The sequence below is a fragment of the Octodon degus genome, unplaced genomic scaffold (genome assembly GCF_000260255.1).
Source record: "Octodon degus isolate 3935 unplaced genomic scaffold, OctDeg1.0 scaffold00007, whole genome shotgun sequence".
NCBI lineage: Eukaryota > Metazoa > Chordata > Mammalia > Rodentia > Octodontidae > Octodon > Octodon degus.
In genome coordinates this window covers 33,641,105-33,662,341 of record NW_004524583.1, presented here as the reverse complement: position 1 = coordinate 33,662,341, position 21,237 = coordinate 33,641,105, and the positions used below count along the sequence as shown (strand labels likewise).

Sequence of the window (21,237 nt, the reverse complement as noted above, 5' to 3'; positions counted from 1 at the left end):
ATCCACTTAAATATGAATGCTTCGAGTTTATCATTCTTTATAGCTGAGTAATACTCCATTACATAAACATAGGTATGCATATATCACTATGATATGACGCTTTCAGTTCCTCTGGGAAAATTCCCAGTAGGGGGATAGCAGGCTTGAATGGGATTTCCAGTCCTAGTTTCTTAAGGAGTCTCCACACTGATTTCCATAACGGTTGCACCAGCCTACATTCCCACCAGCAGTGGAGAAGGGTTCCCTTTTCCCCACAGCCTCTCCAACATTTGTTGTTGGTTGATTTCTTTAGGATAGCCATTCTTTCTGGGGTGAGATGGGATCTCAGTGCTGTTCGGCTCACTTCTAGCTCTGCTTATGTTCTCCTCGCTGCATGGCCCAGGATGAGTCATTTAGCCCCTGTGAAGGTCCACTTCCTCCTCCATTTGCCTCAACACAGAGAATACAAAGTAAGATCAAGGGGGCCGAGGAGATAGCTCAGTAGAATAAGCGCTTGCCTAGTAAGTGCAAGGGCCTGAGTTCAATCCCTGGTTCCACAAAAGAAAGGTATGATCAAAACTATGGTGAGGGGCTGGTGAGATGGCTCAGTGGTCTAAGGTGCCTACTTAGAACAAGCTTAGCAAATTACAGGGACCGCAGTTCAATCCCCCAGCACCACATGCCAGCCCGCCCCGCCCCCTGGTGGGCTAAGCTGGTCACACACACACACACACACACACACACACACACACACATAAATAAAAAAAATTAAAAAAAAAAAAACTATGGTGAATGGTGCAACTGATGGCATCCATTGGAAAGGTACTTTGAAGAAGTGCTGCGTCCTCCCTCATCTACCTTACTCACTGGATCTGGGGCCATGAGACTCCTGGCTCTTCTCCCAAGTCAGAATGGCCGTGAAAGGGAAACACTTTCAATCAGTTTACAACTCCCAAGTGGCCACAGTAGTGCAACTAAAGACGCGAGAAGACTCGCAGAGCCGCTTGGGAGGACTTGCACGTGAGGTGGGACAGCAGGGCGCACAGCAAGGGGGCGCTGCAAGGAGGATTGGGTGCTCTGTGGTGTTCAGTTTATTTTTTGTACTGGGAATTAAACAATAATAATTTTATAAATTTAAACATTCACCATATTTTTCGATCAACCACACCACTACACGAAAAGGGCTTGAAACCCTTACACTGCTTGGGAATCAGTTGAACCACATACACACTGTTACTCGAAGCCTCTCTGAGCAGTCAGCAGTGAGGTCAAGACTGAAGAAGAGGTAGGTGGCAAGGTGGGACAAGAGGAGGCGCCGAGGGCGGGCCGCGGTACAGTCTGGTCTGCGCCTGGGATCCCCCGGAGGCTGGCAACTTTGACCTGGCACTGGGCCCTCCCCTGACAGGGGCTCCTCCCTGAAGGTTGGCAAAATGCATCCGGTCTCTGGAGTCAGATGCCTAACATGCGGGTTCCGGGGCCTCCATGCCCCAGCTGGGCACCCTGAGGCCACTTACTACAGCCGTCTGTGCAGTCGCTCTCATTGCTAACAGGGAGCTCATGTCCGTCTCTGGCCTGCTGGAGGACTGCATGGGAGCATACACATATGCTTGCAGAGAGTGCTGAGGAGGAATTTCAGGGAACTCTGCAGGTTCCTGGAAGAAAGATAAGGAAGTGATTCTGGGATGTGATGTTATCTGGGTGTTAGACTTGTCATTTGAGAGAAACGGCTTCCCAAAACATCCCTGACCCAGACCCAGTGCTAGATGGAATGAAACTGCACCAGCCTCCAGATCAGCTCCACCTCTGCTTTCATCCCATGCCTCCACCCCAGCCTCTCTGCACCCAAAGTGTGCTCCCACCCTGCCCTGTGCACATAGCCCCCAGTTGCGAGATGAGGTGGAGCCAGAGGCAGAGAGGATCTCTGCAGAGGCAGCCAAGTGTGCTTGAACTCATGGAAGAGCCCAGGGCCCGAGGAGCCAGCTGGAGGTCCGCTGTCTGCCGGCTGAAGGCTCCGCTAGACTTTCTGGCTCCTCTACCCCTGGGAATCCAACCATAAGAGGAACTAATCTGGATCCCCTCTGCACCTCTTGCCCCCAACCCAGCTTCCTTCCTGCTCTCTCTGGAGAAGATGAGAGCCAGGAAAGAGGGATGTGCCTCGGGAGGCTGGTCCAGCTCAGCTGGTCTGCAACATCTGTATCCTTAACAGCAGCCTCTGTCCTGTTGCAAGCTGGAAGTGGGTGGGAGAGCCCAGATCGGCCCAGGAGACATCTCGGTGGTGCGACTCTCTCCCTGTGATACACGGAGGAAGAACGTGGTCTTCTGTCTGTGAAACCCATACAGGACTGTGGCTCTCGTGTACTTATCTTTGGAAGGCAAAAACGGTGAACAGCACAAAATAACAGTAGCTAAAGCAACCTAGAAACTTATTTTCCTTTCATGCAAAATGGCTCTGAATGTAAGCAGGCTGGGGCTATATGGAAAACTCACTTTTCGGGAATCCAGTTTCTTCCAGCTCATGTTCATGGTCCAAGACTGCTGTACTAGCTCCTACTATCATGTCTGAGTTACATACAAAGCAGATAAGGAAGTAAGACTTGCTCCTTCTTTCAATAATGCTTCCCTGAGCTGGACACATACTTGTAATCCCAGCCCTTGGGAGGCTGAGGCAGGAGAATCACCATGAGTTCGAAGCTAGCCTGGGCTACACAGTGATTCAAAGCCAGCCTGAACTACATAGTGAGACCCTGTCTCAAAAAAAAAAAAAAAAAAAGCCTTCTCAGAAATCTAAACCAAAATATGTCTTCCTTGTACTTCCACATATAACTCTAAGAAGTCCTAAGGATTCTTAGAAATCAGTTAAATCCAGCTTCAAATAATTCTGAGAAGAGAACACTTTTAACAGTGCCACACTGATTCTGTTCGAACTCATTCCAGAGCTTCGGTCTTTTTTTTTAATGTTTGTTTATTATTATTATTTTATTTATCTATTCATCTTCGTATTTTAGGGAAGGGTCTATAGGGTATTCAGGGTCTCACTACTAGATCAGACTCCCGGTGATCCACCTATTTACAGCCTCCCAAGAGCTGGGATTACAGGCGCTAATAAGCGCTTTAATCCACTGAGCTATTTGGCTGGCCCTTTGTTTGTTTGATACAGGGTCTCACTATGCAGTTCAGACTCCTAGTGATCCTCCTGTCTCAGCCTCCCCCCATGCTGGGATTACAGGCATGCGTCACCATGCCTGGTTCTGATGGTCAGCATGGCATACCTGGGGTTCCAGTGCCGGCACGGCATGTGGTATTGGGGATCAAACTAGGGTCCTTGCGCTTGCCAGGATGGCACTTAGACCACTGAGCTATCTCCCCAGCCCCGGAGCTTCGGTCTTTTTTTTTTTTTTTTTCAGAACTGGGGATTAAACTCAGGCCCTTTCACTTTCCAGGCAAGCACTTATTCTACTGAGCTATCTCCCTGGCCCCCAGCACAGGTTCTTGAGATCAGTGGCCCACGGCCAGATATGGATTTTGGAGAAAAAACATGGGGCAGGTGGAGGGTTGGGTCTAGAGGGAGGAAGATGAGAGCTGCGGTTACTGCAAAGCTGGGAGTGACCTGGTTCACTCCCTGGTTCTGCCAAAAAAAAATAAATAAATAAAAAAATAACCTGTGCTGGCCACTGCAGCCCTCAGCACAAATGGAATTCTCAGCATGGCCTTTAGGCGCTTCCCAATCAACCTCAGTCTCCCCCCAGCCTCCCCTCCGGGCACAGCAGCTCCTCCATCCAGGCAGAATCGAGCCTGTCAGAGTCCTCGGGGCTCCTCAGATGGCCAAGCTTGTCAAGCTGCTCTCCTTGACAGCTACGCTTTCTATTCCTATGCTTCAAGAACTGAAGACTTCAGTTCCTCCTCGAAGACATGCCACCCTCATTTCCTTCTCCAGGTGATGCCCCTGACGGCCCCTTTTCCAGTCCTCGCTGAAGTCTCCAGAACATTCTATCTTTCACATCATGAAGTTGCTTGAAAGACCAACGGAGAGGCCATCTGGAGGCTCAGAGCTGTTCTGTCTCCTTGTCGGCTGTTCTGAAGACTTGTGTCCAAGACCACGTTGAGCCTTTCCCACGTGCCTAGAACTGGCACTGCGTTAGCTCCATGGGGACAAACGGAGGCCCCTGGAAGGCCCAGATTCCTCTCTCCACATCATTACCTCCAGTCAGCCCATCAGGGCCTCCACTCTAGAGCATCCAGCCCCCTCTGAAGCAAAGATGACAAGCGACAAGGCAACACTCTAAGGGATACATTACAGTGGAACAGATGTGGGTCCTCTTGGGGTGCTCACTTGGATCCAGTCATGTTTTGTCTGTCCCTTCTCCACTGATCCCCACCTACATCGGTGACAAAGACGAAACCATTTCTGCCAAGAACAGAGTCCCTTGCCACCCCACAGGGGTTCTTGAGATCAGGGTGAACTCTTGTCTCCCTTGCTGCGTGAACATCCAGGCACTTACCCCACTGCCTGGCAACAGCCTTCAGGGCCAGAGGGGTTGTGTGCCCAGACCCTGCAGCCTGTGACCAAATTCCTAAGAATCAGTGGATGCTCTCTCCACCCCGGGGCATGGCACCCTGTGCCTCTCTGTAGCCACTCAGAGAGGCCTCTGGTCACAGCCTAAGGCCAGCACGGCCAGGATGTTAAGACATCCCACCTGGAGGAATCTCAGTCCCTGGGTCTAGGGCCCTTCAGCCCCTTCTCAGAACCTCCCTGCTGGCATATGCCTTCCTTAAGAGAAATGATGGTCAGGACTCCCAGACAGAGAGAAACAACAGTTATTTTTACATACACCACCACCACCACCACTTTCCCCATCCTGTAAGCTCCCTGCCACGTTGCATCTTGACCGTGGCCCTCCGGAGGTTCCTTCTGCTGGTGATTCCCTCTGAAGTGGGACCCTCTCTGTCTTCTTTTGTACCCAGCACAGAGAAAGGGCTCAGTTGGCACGGGCCCTCTCTCTCCCATCTGCTCCCCAACTCCTCACTCAGTGGAGAAGGGGTGCACAGGTTGGGTCTGCTCTTCGGAGGAGAGCACAGAAACCCTCTCCTCCAAACAGCTCACGTGCTGTCGAGCTGGGGGGATCTGGTGAAGCCTGCTGGTGGTCGGCTGGCCCACCTCATCCTGCCTTCTCCAGGAAATAATCACAAAAGCAGAACGCTAGGCCTTACAAAGTGTGGGGCTGAATCGTGAACCTTTCTTTTTTCTTCGTTGAGCCACACGGCCAGTTTCTGAGATGGGAGAAAAGAAAAGAAGAGAGAAAGAAGCCCGAAAAGACTTGCCGGGATCATGCAGCCAGTGAGAGGCAGGCTTTCCTCTCAATCCTGGTCCAAGCCGCCCCCGTCTAGCCCCAGGGAGCCTCTTCCCTCCCACTGGTTTCTGCTGCTTGCTGGCTGGGGCAGACTATGTGAGGTACTTGCCCTCTCTGGGCCTCCATTTTCTCATCTGAAACATGGGGGCCGTAATGCTTCCCTTGAAGGTGGACAGGGGCTGTTGACACATTGAGCACGTGAAGCACACACCACGCCCAGGGCGGAGACGCCACCTGCCAGAGGGTGTAGGCGTGGGGGAAGGGGTGACCTGCTGTCCCCATGCAAACTGAGGGGCACAGCCATCCAGCTGTCGCCCAGAGGTGGGAGGCCCTGAGCCCCCACAGGCGCTCAGTTTCTCCCAAGGCTCCGTTCCACATCACCGCCGATTAGTTCCAAATAGCTTCCCCTCCCCAAGTATCGCTTACACAGGAGAGAAAGGGGCAATTGTTCCAGAGGGGGCCGCTCTCTGGCCCCTCTCCCTAGAGCAGCTGAGAGATGAACCGGGTTGAAACAGGGCTTAGGTTAAGAGGGACACAGTCATAGGAAATACAGATGCGGTGGGTCCCAGGCAGGTGGGAGGGACTGGCGGTGTCCGCCCCCAGTGGGCTGCAGGCTTGCAGACCAGGCCTCAGAAAGACCCAGGACTGTGGCAGCAGGGAGGAAAGGCGGCAATGCTACCAGCAGCATCTGCTACCCTGACTCCTCCTGACTCGTGACAACAGCTTGCTTGCAAATGCAAGGATGCAGCACAGCAGGCGGCCTTCTGGATCTCACACCGCTGAGGCCCAAATGCCCCTTCCAGGCCACAGGCCAGCCATCCCTCCCGGCCCCCTGGTGTCAGCAAAGCCCAGGGATTGAGGCTACAGCCCGGGAAGAGTCTAGGAGACTCAGGTCAGGGAGCCTCCAGACGCAAGGTGGTCCCCAGAACTACCCTGCCTGTCCCCTCAGTGGTTCTTGACTTCGCTGCCACCACTGAGCTAGACCCTCCACAGAAGCATGGGCCAAGCATGCACAGGGTCCCCTTATCACTCCTCTTAGCACAGCAAGACCAGCTGGCAGCTTCACAAAGGGCTTTACTAAATACTAAGGGAGAACAAAAGAGAAATAATTACAGAAAACATGAAAAACCCAGCCCTGGCTGCCAAGCTCCCAAAGTACAGGTTTCCACTCCTCTGGTGACAGCCAGGCCATGGCCCTTCTCCTGGCTCCCCTGGCTCCCAGCCTTGGTGCTGGGTGCCATCTTGTCTCCTACCCTGGGAACATGTGGTCACCCCTAGGCTCATCTCTTGGCTCCCTCCCACCCAGCCCACCGCAGTCTCCCACTGGGTTCTGGTGTCTGGCTAGAGGCAGAAGCCCTGTTCCCTGTGGGTTGCTGAAGCTGTGGTGACCAACCCAGCACTTGATTACATGGTGAGGGGAGGTGGCTCTCCCACACCTCTTCCTCCCAAGAGGCCCACCCAAGTTGAAAGGTCTTGAGTGTGGTGTAGGGGGTTCCCTGTGAAAAGCTGAAGGGCACGTGAGTAAGGACTGGGCAGATTTGGAACACCTTCCCTGTGGGTGAGGAGAGGAGTGTCAAACATTGGCCTAACTCAACATGTGCTACTTAGGCCTCTGCTAGGAATTGAGCAAGGTGCTAGAGACACACAGTGAACAAAGATACAATCTGGGCCCTCTTAGATCTTATAGTTGTAAGACAAGCAGATGAGAAACTGGGCAATGATGCTGCTGAGGCCAGATGCCACCATGGAAGCCATCCCAGGTGCTGTGGCACCTGCCTGAAGAGCTTATTCAGGTTTGGTAGCCAGGGAAGCCACTGGACCCTGCTGAAGCAGGTGCACAGAGAAAAGGAGGGCTCAGGGCCCAGGTGGGAGTGCTGCACGAACACCCAGCTCAGGAGGCAGGAGGAGGAAGCAAAAGAGACCAACCAAGCATCTCCTTGGAGTGATCTGGGGCTGCTGCAGGCTGTGTGACCACAAATTCCACCCTGCTCTTGCTTTGCTACAGTTCACACAAGCATAGGCTTCTTTGTCTCTTGTCCATGCTGTCAAGAACTCTGTAACTATAGTACTTTTATTCTGCAATATGAACTTAAAAATGGATTAGATGTCATGTCCTAACGGTGCCATTGCTTGTACCCAGGAGCCTCCACAGTCCCGCACAATCCCAAGGCAGAGCACTGTTCTTCCCCCTTCCCACATGGAGAAGCAGCCCCAGAGAGGGAAGGACAGGGATGGGGTCATACGGCTGACCAGCAGGGGTCTTCAACCCAGGGGAGCAGAGCTCCTGGTCCACCTGCCAGGAGACAGAGGTGTGCGGTAGGGTTCAGACATTGCCCAAGACACTGAGGCCACTCAGGAGAGAAGAAGCTCTGCTATTCTAGACATCTGGTTCCCACACAGACACAAATGTCACAGGAACCTCTGATCACATCACAAGCACCTGGGCACAGCCTATGTTAGCCCCGCTGACCTAGCGTAATATATGAAATGAGAGAATGAAAACACACACACACACACACACACACACACACAATGTGCTTACCCTCTCACAACAAGTTATAGGCAGATATGCTCACAACATAAGTGTCAAAATCGTCAGTGTAGATAAGCACATACAATGCAGATTCCTACATACATATTTGTGCACAGTACATACTCATGCCCACATGCACAAATCCAAATCAGACCACATAAACACATGCACATGTACACACATGACAAATAAATCTGTGATACAGATATCCACGCCATACATCTACTCACCCTTGTGCAGCGCCCAGCAACCCTCCACCAGGATCTGGGGGCCCGGAGGGACTCTCTACAGACTAAGAAACCTACTGTGTAGGAGCTGACTGGAATGTTCTTTGCAGCCACCCCACCTTAGCTGGCCAGTGACTGGCCCCTGACGCCTGGATCTCCAGGCCTAGCTAGGGCTGGCTGGGCAGGGAGGCAGCCCTCGTGGGTGGGCAGCAGGCAGCAGAAGCAGAGGTCACTGAGGTGAGAACGGGGCTGCCCTGGCCTCCCTGCTTCTGGCTGAAATGTGAGCCGAAGGGGCCACCTCCCAGGCCCATCTCCTCCCCCACGGCCACCTACCCGCCCCACAGCCAGGCAGACTGAATTCTGCCAGGTTCTTGCAGCCAGGAAGTTGCCCAGAGAAGACAGTGAGGGCGGTGATGGTAAAGAAGGTTGTGAACCAAGAGGGGCACACATGGAAGCCTGGCCAGCACCCACCCACAGAGGACACATACGCGCGCCCGCGCGCGCGCACACACACGAGCAGGCAGAGGCTCAGAAGCTCACATTTCCAGACACACAGGAACACAGATCCAGGGAAGTCATATCTGGGTGTTTCCTGGCCACCCAGACGCGGGGTTGCACACCAAGGCCGGGGCCCAAGGAGAGCCATAGCCCCTCTGCCAGCACACCGCGGGGCTGCAGCATATCCTCCTCCTGGTCCTGGCATGCGACCCCCTCTGCTGCGGGGAGGAGGCCTTGGCCAGGTGCCCCAGGGCTTCCCGTGATCAGAGCTGGGCTGCCTCCCGCTTTCCAGCCAGATGATGGTAGTCTGGGTAGAGAAAATTCTGGGGTCACTGATTTAGGGTTTGTCCCTGCCACACACTTTCTCTCTATCTCTGTCTCTCTGTCTCTCTGTCTCTGTCTGTGTCTGTCTGTCTGTCTGTCTGTCTGTCTGTCTGTCTGTCTGTCTCTCCCTCCCTCCCTCCCTCCCTCCCTCTCTCCCTCTCTCTCTCTCCCTCTCTCCCACCCCCCGGGGCCACACGTGTGTTGGCTCTGTCAAATGGGATTAGTAATCTCTCCAGCCACTCAGAGACTGCGGAATGGTTTGAAAGGGCCCCAAAGGGCCACACCTGGTAGCTGCCGGGGATCCGCACCGCCTTCCCCCAGGCCGCGGAAGGGCTGAGCCTCGGGGCCTAGTGGGCGTCTAGGACGCCCTACAGGGTTGGGGTCGCACAGGCGCAGCCCCTTCCGTCTGTCTGTCTGTCCGCGCCCCGGGTCCGGCGTCGGACCGGTCGCGCTCACTCATGGGCGGAGCCGGCCCAGAGCCCCGCCCCAAGCGCAGCCTTGAAACCCGGTCGCTGGCAGCTTCGGTCCCAGAAGGGAGTCGCTGTCGGAGCAGGAAACCCCGTCCTCGGGCCCCTGCCCGGCCACGAGGGAGGACCGCGGTCTCGCGCAGCGCCGCCCCGATCGCGTCGCCCGCCCGCCCGCCCGCCCCGCCCGGAGCCCGGGGCGCTGCCCACAGGTTCGCGGCGCAGCCTCACCTGCAGGGTCCTGAGGATGCTCGGGCCGCCGACGGGGACCTCGGGGCCGCAGGGAGGGGGCCGTCCACACTCAGCTGCTCACTCCGCTCTCCTCCTGTGCCAGGGGCTCCCCCCGGAGGACGAGCATGGTGAGTTCCCCTCGGAGCCCGCTGGTTCAGGACGTCTGAGAAGATGCTCGCCTTGCGGCTGCTCGCGTGCGCCCTGCAGCTCCTGGCTGGGCTGGCGCTGCCTACCGCGCCCCTCCAGGTAACAACTTCTCCTACCCGGCCCGGCTCCGCTGCCCTGTTCGCCCCAGCCCTTGAAGCGGAGGACCTGAGAGCGCAGACCACACCAAGGAGCAGCACCTCCCAGGAGGACTGCACGCTTTCTGGGAGCCTTTGGGAGAAGACCTCCGGAGGGGCTGTCCCCAGCTCAGGGGGCTGTCTTGGTGGGGGGCAGGGAAGCCACAGAGAAGGAGGAAGGTTTCCTGTCTGGCCCCTGGAGCCATAGCGGTTTTGCTAAAAAGCATCTGCCCGCTAATCCCAGGCTGTTCCCTGGCCTTGTGGTCAGGGTCGAGGCGCCCCCAGGACCTCTGACCTGGCCTGGTGGAGAGGAAGCCGCCAGAAGAGGCTGCTGGGGGTAGGCGAGGCCCTGCCTCCGCCGGAGCCCTGGGCTAAGCTGGGGGGCTCTTGGGTGGGTTGGGGTAAGACAGGGGTCCTGCTTGCCCCGCCCCTCTTGGGTGGGTGGCCTGAGGTCGTGAGTGCAGGGCCTGGGGAAGTGAGCAGGGCGCTGTTCCCAGGAGCCGGGTGAGTCTGGCTGTGAGCCAGCCAGGGCAGGGAAACCCTGACAAAGCCAGTGAACTGCCTTCCCATTGCCCGGCCCCAGCCCCAGCAGGAGTGGGTGGGCTGCTCTGTCCTGCAAGGCCACGCAGCCCAGCCACCAGCCCACTGCTCACTACAGAGCCAGCCAGAGGTGTAACATGACCGGCAGCACGGGCTCATGGCGCCGCCCTCGCCACTGAGGCTTCTCAGCTCCCACCAGCTGATCACCTCCCCCTGGGCCCTGGCACCCAGCCAAGGCGGGAGGTACAGGGACAGCAGGGCCGTCTGGCCAGGGCTGGGTAGGAGAGAGACCCCACAGGGTTGTAAGATCTTCGGGATGCAGGAAGCCTCTGAAAGCCTCCAGCCTCCTATGCTTTTCTAACAGATGAAACTGAGGCCAGAGAGAGGTTGGACTTGCCCAGGGTCTGCATGGTTTTAGTTGCTCCTGGAAAGAGGTTGCTCTGAGACATGGCAATGTGCAGAGGGTGGAGAGGAGGTCCGAGAGGCCTGTGTCCTCTTGCTGGTACACTTGACCCTAAGCACAGAGCCAGGAGATGACCCTTCCCCCATCTCTGCACCTTTCTATCCACAGCAATGGGCCTTGTCCACTGGAAACAGTTCTTCAGAGGTGGAAGGTAAGCCATCCAGGCTGGGGGCTACTCTCAGCCCCTCTCTTTCCTTTCAAGTCCCAGCAAGGACGGGAAGGGATGAATGTGCAGGGTGGGTACAGGTGAGAATTTAGGGAGAGTCTACATCCAGACATCCTGGCTGTGAAGTCGGCAGGGCCTGGGGTCCACCTGTTGTGGCCCTGCAACTAGAGAGGTACAATAATCCCAGGCCAGGGTTGCCCCACACAGGGAGTAGAGCAGTGTGGCCAGGGCCTGTCCATCTGGCTCAGAGCCCGCTCAGCATGCTGGGAGGGTGCAGATGGGGTCTTGGACAACAGGGTAGGCAGGGGTTGCTAGAGATGGGATCAAGGGTCTGGGCACTGGATGTGTTAGGCAAGCAGTCCAGAGAACCAGGCCGGCGAAGGCCTCCCCAGCAGCCCAGCCCTGGGGAGCTACAGGGATCTGACCAGGCCTCTCCATTGATTACAAACAGACAGAAAATGAGTCGCACCCTCCCTGGCCCCTCCACTCCCCGCCCTGGGTTGCATCAAGTGGGAATCTTCAAAGGGCAACCAGACGTTTGCCAAAGAGACAGACGTGCAGGAGGCAGGAGGCCCGTGCCAGCTCCCCGCCTGCTCCTCCCTCCCTGCCTCCCTGATACCTGCAGAGCAGCCAGACACTGCCACTAACTTCCCCTGTGCAGCAGGAGAGGGGCATGTGGGGACTGACTGTGGGCTTAGGGATGCCTCTGTGGGCCCGCCTGCCTGCCTGTCCCCTAGTGGTCAGCCTTTCCTGGCCTAGCCTGGAAGGACCCTGATGCTTAAGGCTCGGACCCCTTGGCCACTGGTGGGTGGCCAAGATGGGAAAGGTAGCTGGCTTCATTGGCTCCCAGCTTGTCCTCTGGACCTGGCTCAGTGTTATGCTGGGTGAGGACAGGGGAGCAACCCATCCTCCACCTCCACCTCAGGTCCACATCATGTTTTCAGCAGTTCATACAGCAGCCGAGCCTCAGTTTCTTCATCCTTGAAATGGGAGCATTAGACTACATTATACCAAAGGCTCTTCGTTTGCTATAATTACAGAATTATCTGGCTCTAGGAGACAGAGATGTGTCTGTGTCCCAGGATTTGGGATGAGGAGGCTTAGAAGTATAAATTCATTAGGTCAGCTCACCTGTCACCCTAATCGATGGGGGAGTGCCACACTCCAGGCAAGCACACTGAGCTTTCTTTGCATTCCAGTTTTTAAAATTTGAAAACGCAATCCCCTTTCTGCCAACACCGGAACAAGAGACAGCTTGCTGAGGCCCCAGGTAAAGCCCCGTTACTCTTCGTGGGTCATTTTTGGTCATTCCATCTGACCAAAAGGCTGTGAAGTCGGAAGGAATTTGCATTCCTCGCCTCTCACAGATGAGGACCTGGGTCACCTTGAGTCTCGGGCGCTCCACAGTGTATCTGGCCATGCTCCGCACCAGGCTCCCGACTTCTCAGAGGCCAAGCAGGGTGGCTGAGCAGGATGTCACTGTTTCGCTGGCCTGTCAGTGAGGAGGACACCTGTGGAGCCATCCTGGTGACCCTCCCAGCCTCGCCAGCTTCTCCAGCAACAGCCTTTCAGAGTTAACAGCTCTCTTCTTGGGTCTCCTGTGTTCTGGGTAGTAAGCCAGCTGGGGACAGATGGGGCTGAAAAGCGAGCCAACCATGGGCCCAGCAGTGGTCCCCAGGACACCCAACTGCAGCCTCAGCCTTGGGTTCCTCCCACCCTGCCCCACCCCGCCCTATCCTGCTCTGGCTGAGCCTGGCGGTAGGACCAGGAGCAGTGGGGCTGAGCTCTCTCCTGAGGGGCTCAGCTGCGATCCGGGCACAGTCACTGCCTGCCCTTGGCACAGCCCCTGAGAGGGACCTCCGGGAGAAAAGACCCTGGAAACTATTGGGGGCTGGTAAACCAGGCTCTGGTCCACCTCCTTCTGAGACTTCCCCAATAGCATGGCCACCCTGGCTGGAAAGTGGCTGATTTCAGGATCTGGGGGCTGTGGAGCTTGGGCCCTGCAGAGGCGGAGCTTAAGGGTACAGGGATGGTGAAGGAAGTCCTTCCTGTGGCCAAAGCCCAGCCGGTCCCACCCAGCCTGGCCATGGCCGTGGCACAGTGGGGTGGGAATGTGTGGGGTTTCGTGGGGCCTCGAGGGCCCCTTTCTCTGTCGTTCCCTCCCTGAAGCCTGGTCCTGTACAGGCGCTGAGCCTTCTGTGGTGCTTTGTCCACCAGCTATTTGCTGCCCTTATTTATGTATCCAGAGTGGTGTGGTGCTCGCAGAGGTTTTAGACTAAACACAGCTTGCAGAGCTGGAGATAGGAAGGTGCTCTGTGACCCCATGTCGCAAAGGCAGCCATCACCTGGGCTCCAGGGATCTCCCACTTGGAGCCAGGAGGACACAGTCAGTGGCCTGGAGAGGTGGGGTCGGGGCCTCTGGACCCCTTTCCAGCCCCCAGGCCTGCCAGGTCCCCACCAGTGGAGCAGCCAGAATGGTGCAAACAGCTACCCAGATACGCTCGGTTTATTGCCCGAGTGGCTGCCCTGCCAGCTCCACGTGGAGTGCCACCTCTTGGGTATTTTCCACCAGCTTGTAGCCTCTCCCCAGGGCCTCTGCTAGGATTGGAGTTTATTTTTCTGAGATTACCCTGAGACTCATGTTCTCATAGGCTCAGTAGAATGGACTTCGGCCCCATCTGCCTCTTAGGAAGGGTTATGCTGTACCAGGGCAGCTGGGTTCCCAGGTGACCCAGGCCCCTGTCCTCCCCCAGGAGCTGAGGGTGACCATCAGATACGGAGCAAGATGACCTGGGCCTGGGGGTGTTTCTCTGCCCAAAGACTCAAGGCTGGCCCAGGCTGAGTTTCATGCCCTGAACCCGACAGTGTCGGAGCAAAAGAGGCCTTAGCAACATCTAGTCCCAGCCTTCGTTTCCCCAGCTCAGGAAACTGATATACCCAGAAAGGTTAAGTGACCTTGCCAAGGTCACACAGCAGGATGGGGCCAGGACAAGAAGAAGCAGATGTCCTGGCTTGGGCCGCTGCCTGAGAACCTCTCCATGGGCCCCGCTCCCGGACTCTCTCCCTGCAACAGCAGCGGCAGCTTGTGAGGGATTCCAGATCAGCCCCCTAAGATCCTGCCATTACAAGGCTGTCCCTGATAACCCTTGGTGAAGCGTCCTCTAATCAGACAGGCGTCACTTAGCCTGTCTACTGGGGTCTTGTTCCTGTCTTGCCAGAGCCTGGCTGCAGAGGAGATAAGAGCCCTCAGGGGTCCTGGGGAGGAGGTGGACTCGGGGCCAGGCAGGACTCCAGTGGGTGGTACCTGCTTGGGGAACTGTGGAGAAGGGTGTAGGGAGGAGGAGGGAGGCACCACAGGAGGAGAGCTGGGCTTCACTTGGGTACAAGTGGAAGCATGGAAGGCTGCTGCCTAGGGGTGAGCGAGTGAGCCCTGCAGGGTGGGGGCTCTAGAAAGGAGGGCTGGGCCTTCTCGCTGGCTGCCCCGTAGGTTTGGGGCAGAAAACAAAGGGGACGGCCACGCCTCCCTGTGGGACTCAATGCTTTTCAGCAAGTTTTCCAAGGCCTGAGGAGGGCCAAGGACCTGGAGACCGGCCAGGGCACAGTCCTTGATGCTTCAAGGGGCCAAGGCAGACGCAGGCACCTGAGTAGAGAGCAGGGCCGCCCACTCCAGATCTGGAGACTTACACCAGGTTGGAAGAGCTAAGGGTCCTGTGGGTGTCCCGAGGGATCCTGGAAGAGAGGCGCACACAAGCAGGGATGGTGCAGCTGCACACCATCTCTGAGGTCTTGCCTCCCTGTAGTGATGCCCTTCCAGGAGGTGTGGGGCCGCAGCTACTGCAGAGCACGGGAGAAGCTGGTGGACATCGTGGCCGAGTACCCTGGCGAGGTGCAGGACTTGTTCAGCCCGTCCTGTGTCTCTCTGAAGCGCTGCACTGGCTGCTGTGGTGATGAGCGCCTGCAGTGTATGCCGGTGGAGACCTCCAACGTCACCCTGCAGGTAGGGCCCCACCCCACGCTGCAGGCTGCTCTGCCTCGTGCCCTGTGGGCTCCCACTAGAAAGGACTCGGAGGGCCCCCGTGATCACCCCAGCCTTGGGCCTTCCTTCCGGAGCCCACAGAACTAGGGACTGAACTCAGGCTCTTATGCTTGGTGGGCAAGCACTTATTGTAGGGAGCCGTCTCCCCGGCCCATCGCCCGAGTCCTCACCAGGGCTCCCCTTTCTCTTCCATGCAGGTCCTGAAGATCACTCCGGGGCCCCGGCCCTTCCTGGTGCACATGACTTTCTCACAGCACAACCTCTGCGAGTGCAGGTAGGTCCTGGACAGGCATGGGGACAGGCCCTGGACACTTTGGAGCCTTGGCAAAGCTGGGCCTTGGTGTGGACTGGCGGCTGCCCACTGCTGCCCTGGCTGCATTTTGCTCGGCTCAGGGAGCTGGTCCCCTACAGCTACCAAGATGCCCAAAGGGCAAGGGAGCCTGGGCCCTGCCAAGCCTGAGGAGACCAGCGCGGGCTGTATTGCTGTCCTGGGATGGAAGGCAGCCAGCCGCACAGGCGCAGAAGAGGCCCTTGAGGCAAAGACAGCGAGCCTGAGCTTGGCTGCAGGCTAGGCTGCAGGCCCACTGGAAGGGCTGAGAAGCAGAAGGAAGGGCAGGCTCTGGTGGGAAGGAAGACGCAGGAGAAGGAGGCAGGTGCTGAGGATTCTCCAAAGCCACAGCCCTGCTGTCCTGCCCTCCCTGGACCCAGCCGCTCTGGCACAGGCCTGGCTCTGCTATTCAGATTCAAGGAGAGGAGAGGCACTGAGGTGCTCTCTTGGTACCATGGGACATGGACAACAGTACCAGACACGCAGTCTGGAGGCCTGTGCCCAGCTCTGAGCCCTTACAGCGTTTCCTCATTTATAGTTTTTTTAGTAGCCACCTGCTGTAGGCTGGGTGCTGAGCAAGCCCGTCAGGGTTCCTGTCCCAGCGCCCCATCCTGTGGTCCAGATGGGGACACCAGGCCAATGATCTGCCCAGCCAGTGAGTGGGAAGGAGGGCTTGGATCTGGGCTCCGGCCTGGCTCGAGTCTGCCCTGGCAGTGCCACCTCTCTTGGCCATCACCACACACTCGCATGGCCCCAGGGCCCCCAAGGCTTGGCACTGCCTGCTGTCCCCTCTGAACCAGAGCCTAGCAATGAGGGCTCTGCCTTGACCAGTTATCCCAGCCAGCATGACGACCCCTCCTGGGCCCAGGGCCAGATGGTGACCTTCATCTCTCCCATCACCCAGCCCTCACAGCCACTTTGGGGGTGAAGGAGAAGGGGAGAGAGGTTGTTCTGAGAGTCTCGGACTTGTCCCGTAGGGAGGCATGTGACCACTCGGGCATTCTGAGGAAGGAGCCAGCCCAGGGTCCACAGCTGCCTATCACCACCCACTCTGCCTGGGGAGACCAAGGCTCTGTCCCCATCCAGCGTGCCAGGCAACAGGGACATTTTTCTTTTCACTTCTGGGCCAACAGCCACAGCCCCAGGGGACAGAACTGGGACATGCCTGGTGACCGTGTGACTTGTACTCACCTCCCTTTGTTGCCCCCACCCATCTTGTGGCTTGCCAGGGAGGGCGGGGGGGGGGGGTTGTACCCTGGCCGGCAGCCTTAGCTAGCATCAGCTATCACCCCATCCGTGGCATTGCCCGTCATTTACTGTCCTGGAGGAAACTCCCACAATGCACCCTGCCTGGAAGGGTGAGAAGTGAACCAACAGAGAACACTCAGAAGGCCCCAGATTTAATGCCAAAGAGCAATGATTCAGAGGCCTGTGAGGAGGAGCTCCAGGCCTAGGGTGGCCCCTGGAGCCCAGAGGCCCAGGCTTGCTCTCCCTTGCCAGCTCCATGCTGCCCCCCTGTGGCCAAAGCGCCAACCATGGGGTCCAGCTTGGGAAGTCTGAGGGTGGCAGCACGCCCCCGACAGAGTGACCACTCTCCTGATTTCCTCTGCCCCTTTCTGTTTCCCTAGACCCCTGCAGAAGAAGACAAAGGCAGAAAGGTAAGTGGCCTGTCAGGGCTCAGGGCTGTTCTCAGGCCTGCCAGCCCTGTCCTAGCTTGGGGGCTCGGCCACCGTGTCCTGACGCTTTGGCTTATTGCAGGAGGAGACTCAAGGTCAGGGGGAAGAGGAAGCGAGAGAACCAGAAACCCACAGTCTGCCACCAGTGAGTGCGCGGGGAGCCCAGGGCTGCAAGGCGGCTGGGCCCAAGGGGGGCCCTGCCAGGGGTCAGCGGTGGGGATGGGGCGAGGCAAGGTTTAGGGAGTCTTGGGGCCAGCATAGGGGCTGCACCTCTTCAGGGGCCCAGGAAGCGTCAGGGCTCCTTGGTCCTCATCTTTGTGAGTCTCAAATCTCTGCGTGGCATTGAACACCTCATTTTACCTTTCTGAGCTGAGGTTTCCTGTGCTGAGGACAGGCACGGGCTGGCCCCAGGGCTCAGGGTCACTCTGCCATGCTGATCTGGCGCTTCCTGGTCTAATGACCAGGAGCCATCCAGGGCTGCGTCCTGGCAGCCTGGGAAGGTGCAGCCCCCTGTGGCTCCCAGGCCAGTGCTTCCTCTTCCCCCTCCGCATTTCTGGCCTTCCTGACCTCACACCCAGGGACAGCAGGCTGAAGTCCAGGCTTGGGTGTGGTTGGGAGGGGAGATTTAGGGAAGGGAGCACCCACCCCAAGAGTCAGAAGTGAAAATAAACTGTTCTGCATGCATGGCCAACCCAGGCACTGTAGGCTTTCCTTCCGGGCCTCGGTCTTCTCGCTCCAAGGTAGGAAAGCATTTCATGCTACAGGAAGGGGGTGGCTCAAGCCCTGGCCCCACACACTAGCTCCTCTGCAGGCTGAGATGTCCCTCAACTCCATGAAGACAGGGATGCAGCCACGTCTGCCCCCCGAAGGTTTATGGCCCTCATTTCTGCCCTGGGTCCATGCAATAATTTGGGGCAAGAACTGGCGGTGAAAGCAATTGAGGGCCGCAACGCCAGCCAAGTGGCCTCAGTCAGTGTCTCATCGCCCCATTTCTGGCATTGGTCTTCAAATGTTACTTTGGGGAATTCTTTTAAAAGAATTTCAAAACCCTATGTCCTCCCTTGCTCATTTCTAGGTTGATATTGAACTTTTTCATCATAATTATAAATGACTATAAAGGATATAATTTCTGGCATATCATAAATACTAATATTTATTATAAAGCTATAATTCATTCTTCAGATACAGCCTATGGACTATGCCATCCTAATTTAATAGATACTACATCCAGCTTTTTAAAAATGAACAGTGAAAAAATATTTATGTCTCTCTTAGTGTACATATATTTACTTTACTTACATTTCCCTGGGACTATACAATTCCATTTCTTTGCTCCACAGAACTTCAGCCTAATATAATTTTATTTTAATGCTCAAAACTCTTGTATTTATCATCTTACTATTTATCTGGCAGAAAGATGATTTTGAGTTTGAGTTCTTTTAAATTTCCTGTGAGCATAAAACCAAATTAAATTTTCTCTTGGAACAAAGTATCAAAAATAGTTATTAGCAGTACCGCTTCATCAAAACAGCACAAATGCATCCTGTTTTAATAAGCATCACATGTAAAAGGGCAGTCAGTCTCACAGGAGCGCTTGTCACTGAGAGGGGCGTGGCAACCCTTTTCAATCAGTTATTGACTTTGTTAATGAACCTGACCTCTTGCCAGACTGAGACAGGATTTGGCATAAATTCTACTCCTGTTTATCATTTTCATAGAGGAAAAGCTTGAGAAATCATGCTCACATGCACCAATTAATGAAACCGGAGGCCATGGAGTCATTTGAACGACATCCGATTTATTTGCTGTAAACTTCTAGGTGGTCTGCTGCTAGCAGTGACCGCTAAGCCTGGGCTTGTAGTGCACTGCGTGCCGGCCACACCCAAAGCCCTGGGTTGGTGTCTCAGCACTGGCACACGCGTGTGTACACGATGTGTGTGTGTATGTGTGCATGCGCGCACATGCGCGTGGCTGGTGACTCAGCTGGGTCGTGCTTCAGTCTTGTGGAAAGGCTCGGCAACTGCTGCCTCGCAGATGGCGTGATCTCCCACCATCTCCCACCCTCCACTGCATTTGCTTCCTCCCACCTCCGGCGGGTCCCAAATCGCCCGGTGTCGTGCCCTTAGGACACTCTGACCTTGCAGCAAAACACCTTCACAGGACTTGGACCAGCCAGGGGCCTCCTTTCTCCTGAAGGGGCAGTTGTGACAGCCGAGCAGACCTCAGACACTCTCTCGTGTAAATAATTTCGAGGCTGAATACACATGAAGGCTGAAAAATGGTTTCTTTCAACCCGTTAATTCAGCCTTTGTGGCTCTGTTTGAAGCCTGCTGTTGACAGTAACCGGAGGCCATGCCTCGGAAAGCCGGGCTGAGGTCCGGGGTGGCTGTCTGACCTGTGTGTCGCGGACTGCTGTGTGGTGCTGGTCCCGTGTCTAAGCCTCTTTGGGCCTGGTCTCTTGTCTCGGGCAGGGTGACACTCAGTACCTTGCTCACAAGCGGTGACAGACAGCGCCCAAGCGCAGCCTGCTGCCCTAGGCCCGCTGCACGCAGGCGTCCGGAGGCGCTGTGTCCTTGCTGTGCTCCCCACCCAAGCTTTCCCTCTGACCCCACCCCGGGAGGGGACCCCTGCTGCACCATGCACTGATAGCCTGCTTTGTCTGTGTGTTCTCCCGCAGGTGCGGTGACAGTGTTCCCTAAGGGGAACGGCCCTTCAGAGGAGAGAGACCCCCACACGCAGCTCGTGTATTTATTATTGTCCACTCTCGGTGACCTCCCTGCTGGTACCTTCCCTCTATTTATTAGCCAGCTGCATCCCTGCTGAATGACTTGCTGCCTCCGAGATGAGGAGCAAGGAGGGACAGGACCCTCAGGAATTCAGTGCCTTAAGCAGAACGTGAGAGAAGGAAGAAGCCATCCACAGACCCGTGGGAGCTTCGGCTTGGAAAGAAACAAGACGTGACCTTGTGAGGGGCAAGCCAGGCCCCAGAAGTCCCAGGTCCCCAGGGAAAGAAGAAAAGGGGCCCCACTGGGCTCCAGGCTTGTGGGCTCTGTGCTGCCGGCAGCCTTTGCCCTGGTTGCCCTGGGCCCAGGTGGGCCCAGACACGTGCTCTGGCCACCACGTCCCTGGCTGGTGGGCAGGTGGGCAGCCTGTGGAGGGGATCCAGCCTTGCCCTCCTTTCCCTGGCAGTGCTGCTTGCCCTGGAGACTGGGGCTTTCAGCCAAGAACAGCTCTTGCCTGGAGCCTTCGCCACCCGTCCCCCAGGTCACTCCTCATGGCTGCCTCTGGCTTGTTCTAGAACATTGTTTTTTTCCAGCCAAGGTACCATGACCCTGCCGCCTCTCAGGGGGCAGAGTGGGCCCCAAAAGACAGAGAAGGAGGAGCCCTGCCATGGGGATGAGGTCACTGGGACAGAGACCTGTGCGCCTTAGGCCAGCAGCTGTGGAAAGTGGAGCAGACCCTGAGGGCCTGTGTCCCACAGGCTGCCCCTGAAGAGCTGACTGACCACCAAGCCAGATTCTCTTGAATAAAGCTTTCTAGTCTGGAAATAGCTTGTCCAGGGAGTGTGCGTGCCTGAGGTGTGGGCGAAATAGCTTGTCCAGGGAGTGTGCGTGCCTGAGGTGTGGGCGAACGGGGTCGGGGCGCCAGGAGCGCAGTGCTGCTACGCACCTATTTACTCATCTTAAAAATCCTGTCAGGTTTGAGAAAGCACACCCCAGTCCCTGGCAGCACCTCAGCCATCTCCTCCCATCCTCTCATGAGAGCTGTCCTCGGCATCTCTCGGCTGCTAAGGCCCCGTACCCGACATCACCGCTTACAGGAGGAGGGGCTTACCTGCCTCACGGTTTCAGAGTGCAGGCCCTATCTCCTGCCGCACACTCAACCAGTGAACTGAGCACAGCACTGCTGTCCCGAAGCACCATCCATGAGTCATGAGAGTTTGGGGGTACAGTCTAGATGCAACTGTACACCACCCGTGGCCCCCATAAAGTTGCTCTCTGCAAAATGTATGTAATCCACTTTTAAGACTCACCAAAAGACTGGGGAGAGAGCTCAGTAGAATAAGCGCTTGCCTGCCAAGCGCAAGGGCCTGAGTTCAATCCCCGGTTGCACCAAAAAAAAAAAAAAAAGTCACCAAAGTTT

General features: G+C 56.4%; 1 protein-coding gene across 2 annotated transcripts; it reads left to right on the top strand.

Moving 5' to 3' along the window:
• The first annotated feature begins 9,218 nt into the window (after positions 1-9,218).
• Pgf (placental growth factor) lies at positions 9,219-20,620 on the top strand. 2 transcript variants are annotated; one of them, XM_023701817.1, is made up of 8 exons: positions 9,219-9,585; positions 9,708-9,850; positions 10,997-11,039; positions 14,855-15,051; positions 15,288-15,364; positions 17,047-17,076; positions 17,177-17,239; positions 19,772-20,620. In XM_023701817.1, exons 2-8 carry the CDS (start codon positions 9,776-9,778, stop codon positions 19,791-19,793), a joined length of 507 nt encoding a protein of 168 aa, XP_023557585.1. In that variant the 5' UTR covers positions 9,219-9,585; positions 9,708-9,775; the 3' UTR covers positions 19,794-20,620. The 2 variants fall into 2 exon arrangements, with proteins under 2 accessions (XP_023557585.1, XP_004624922.1); XM_004624865.2 differs by lacking the exon at positions 17,177-17,239.
• The last annotated feature ends 617 nt before the right edge of the window (positions 20,621-21,237 follow it).

Coding starts and splice junctions, on each gene's coding strand:
- Pgf (XM_023701817.1), top strand. CDS start 9,776: ATGCTCGCCTTGCGGCTGCTCGCGTGCGCCCTGCAGCTCCTGGCTGGG. Junction 9,851..10,996: donor TGCCTACCGCGCCCCTCCAG/GTAACAACTTCT, acceptor TTCTATCCACAG/CAATGGGCCTTGTCCACTGG. Junction 15,052..15,287: donor CCTCCAACGTCACCCTGCAG/GTAGGGCCCCAC, acceptor TCTTCCATGCAG/GTCCTGAAGATCACTCCGGG.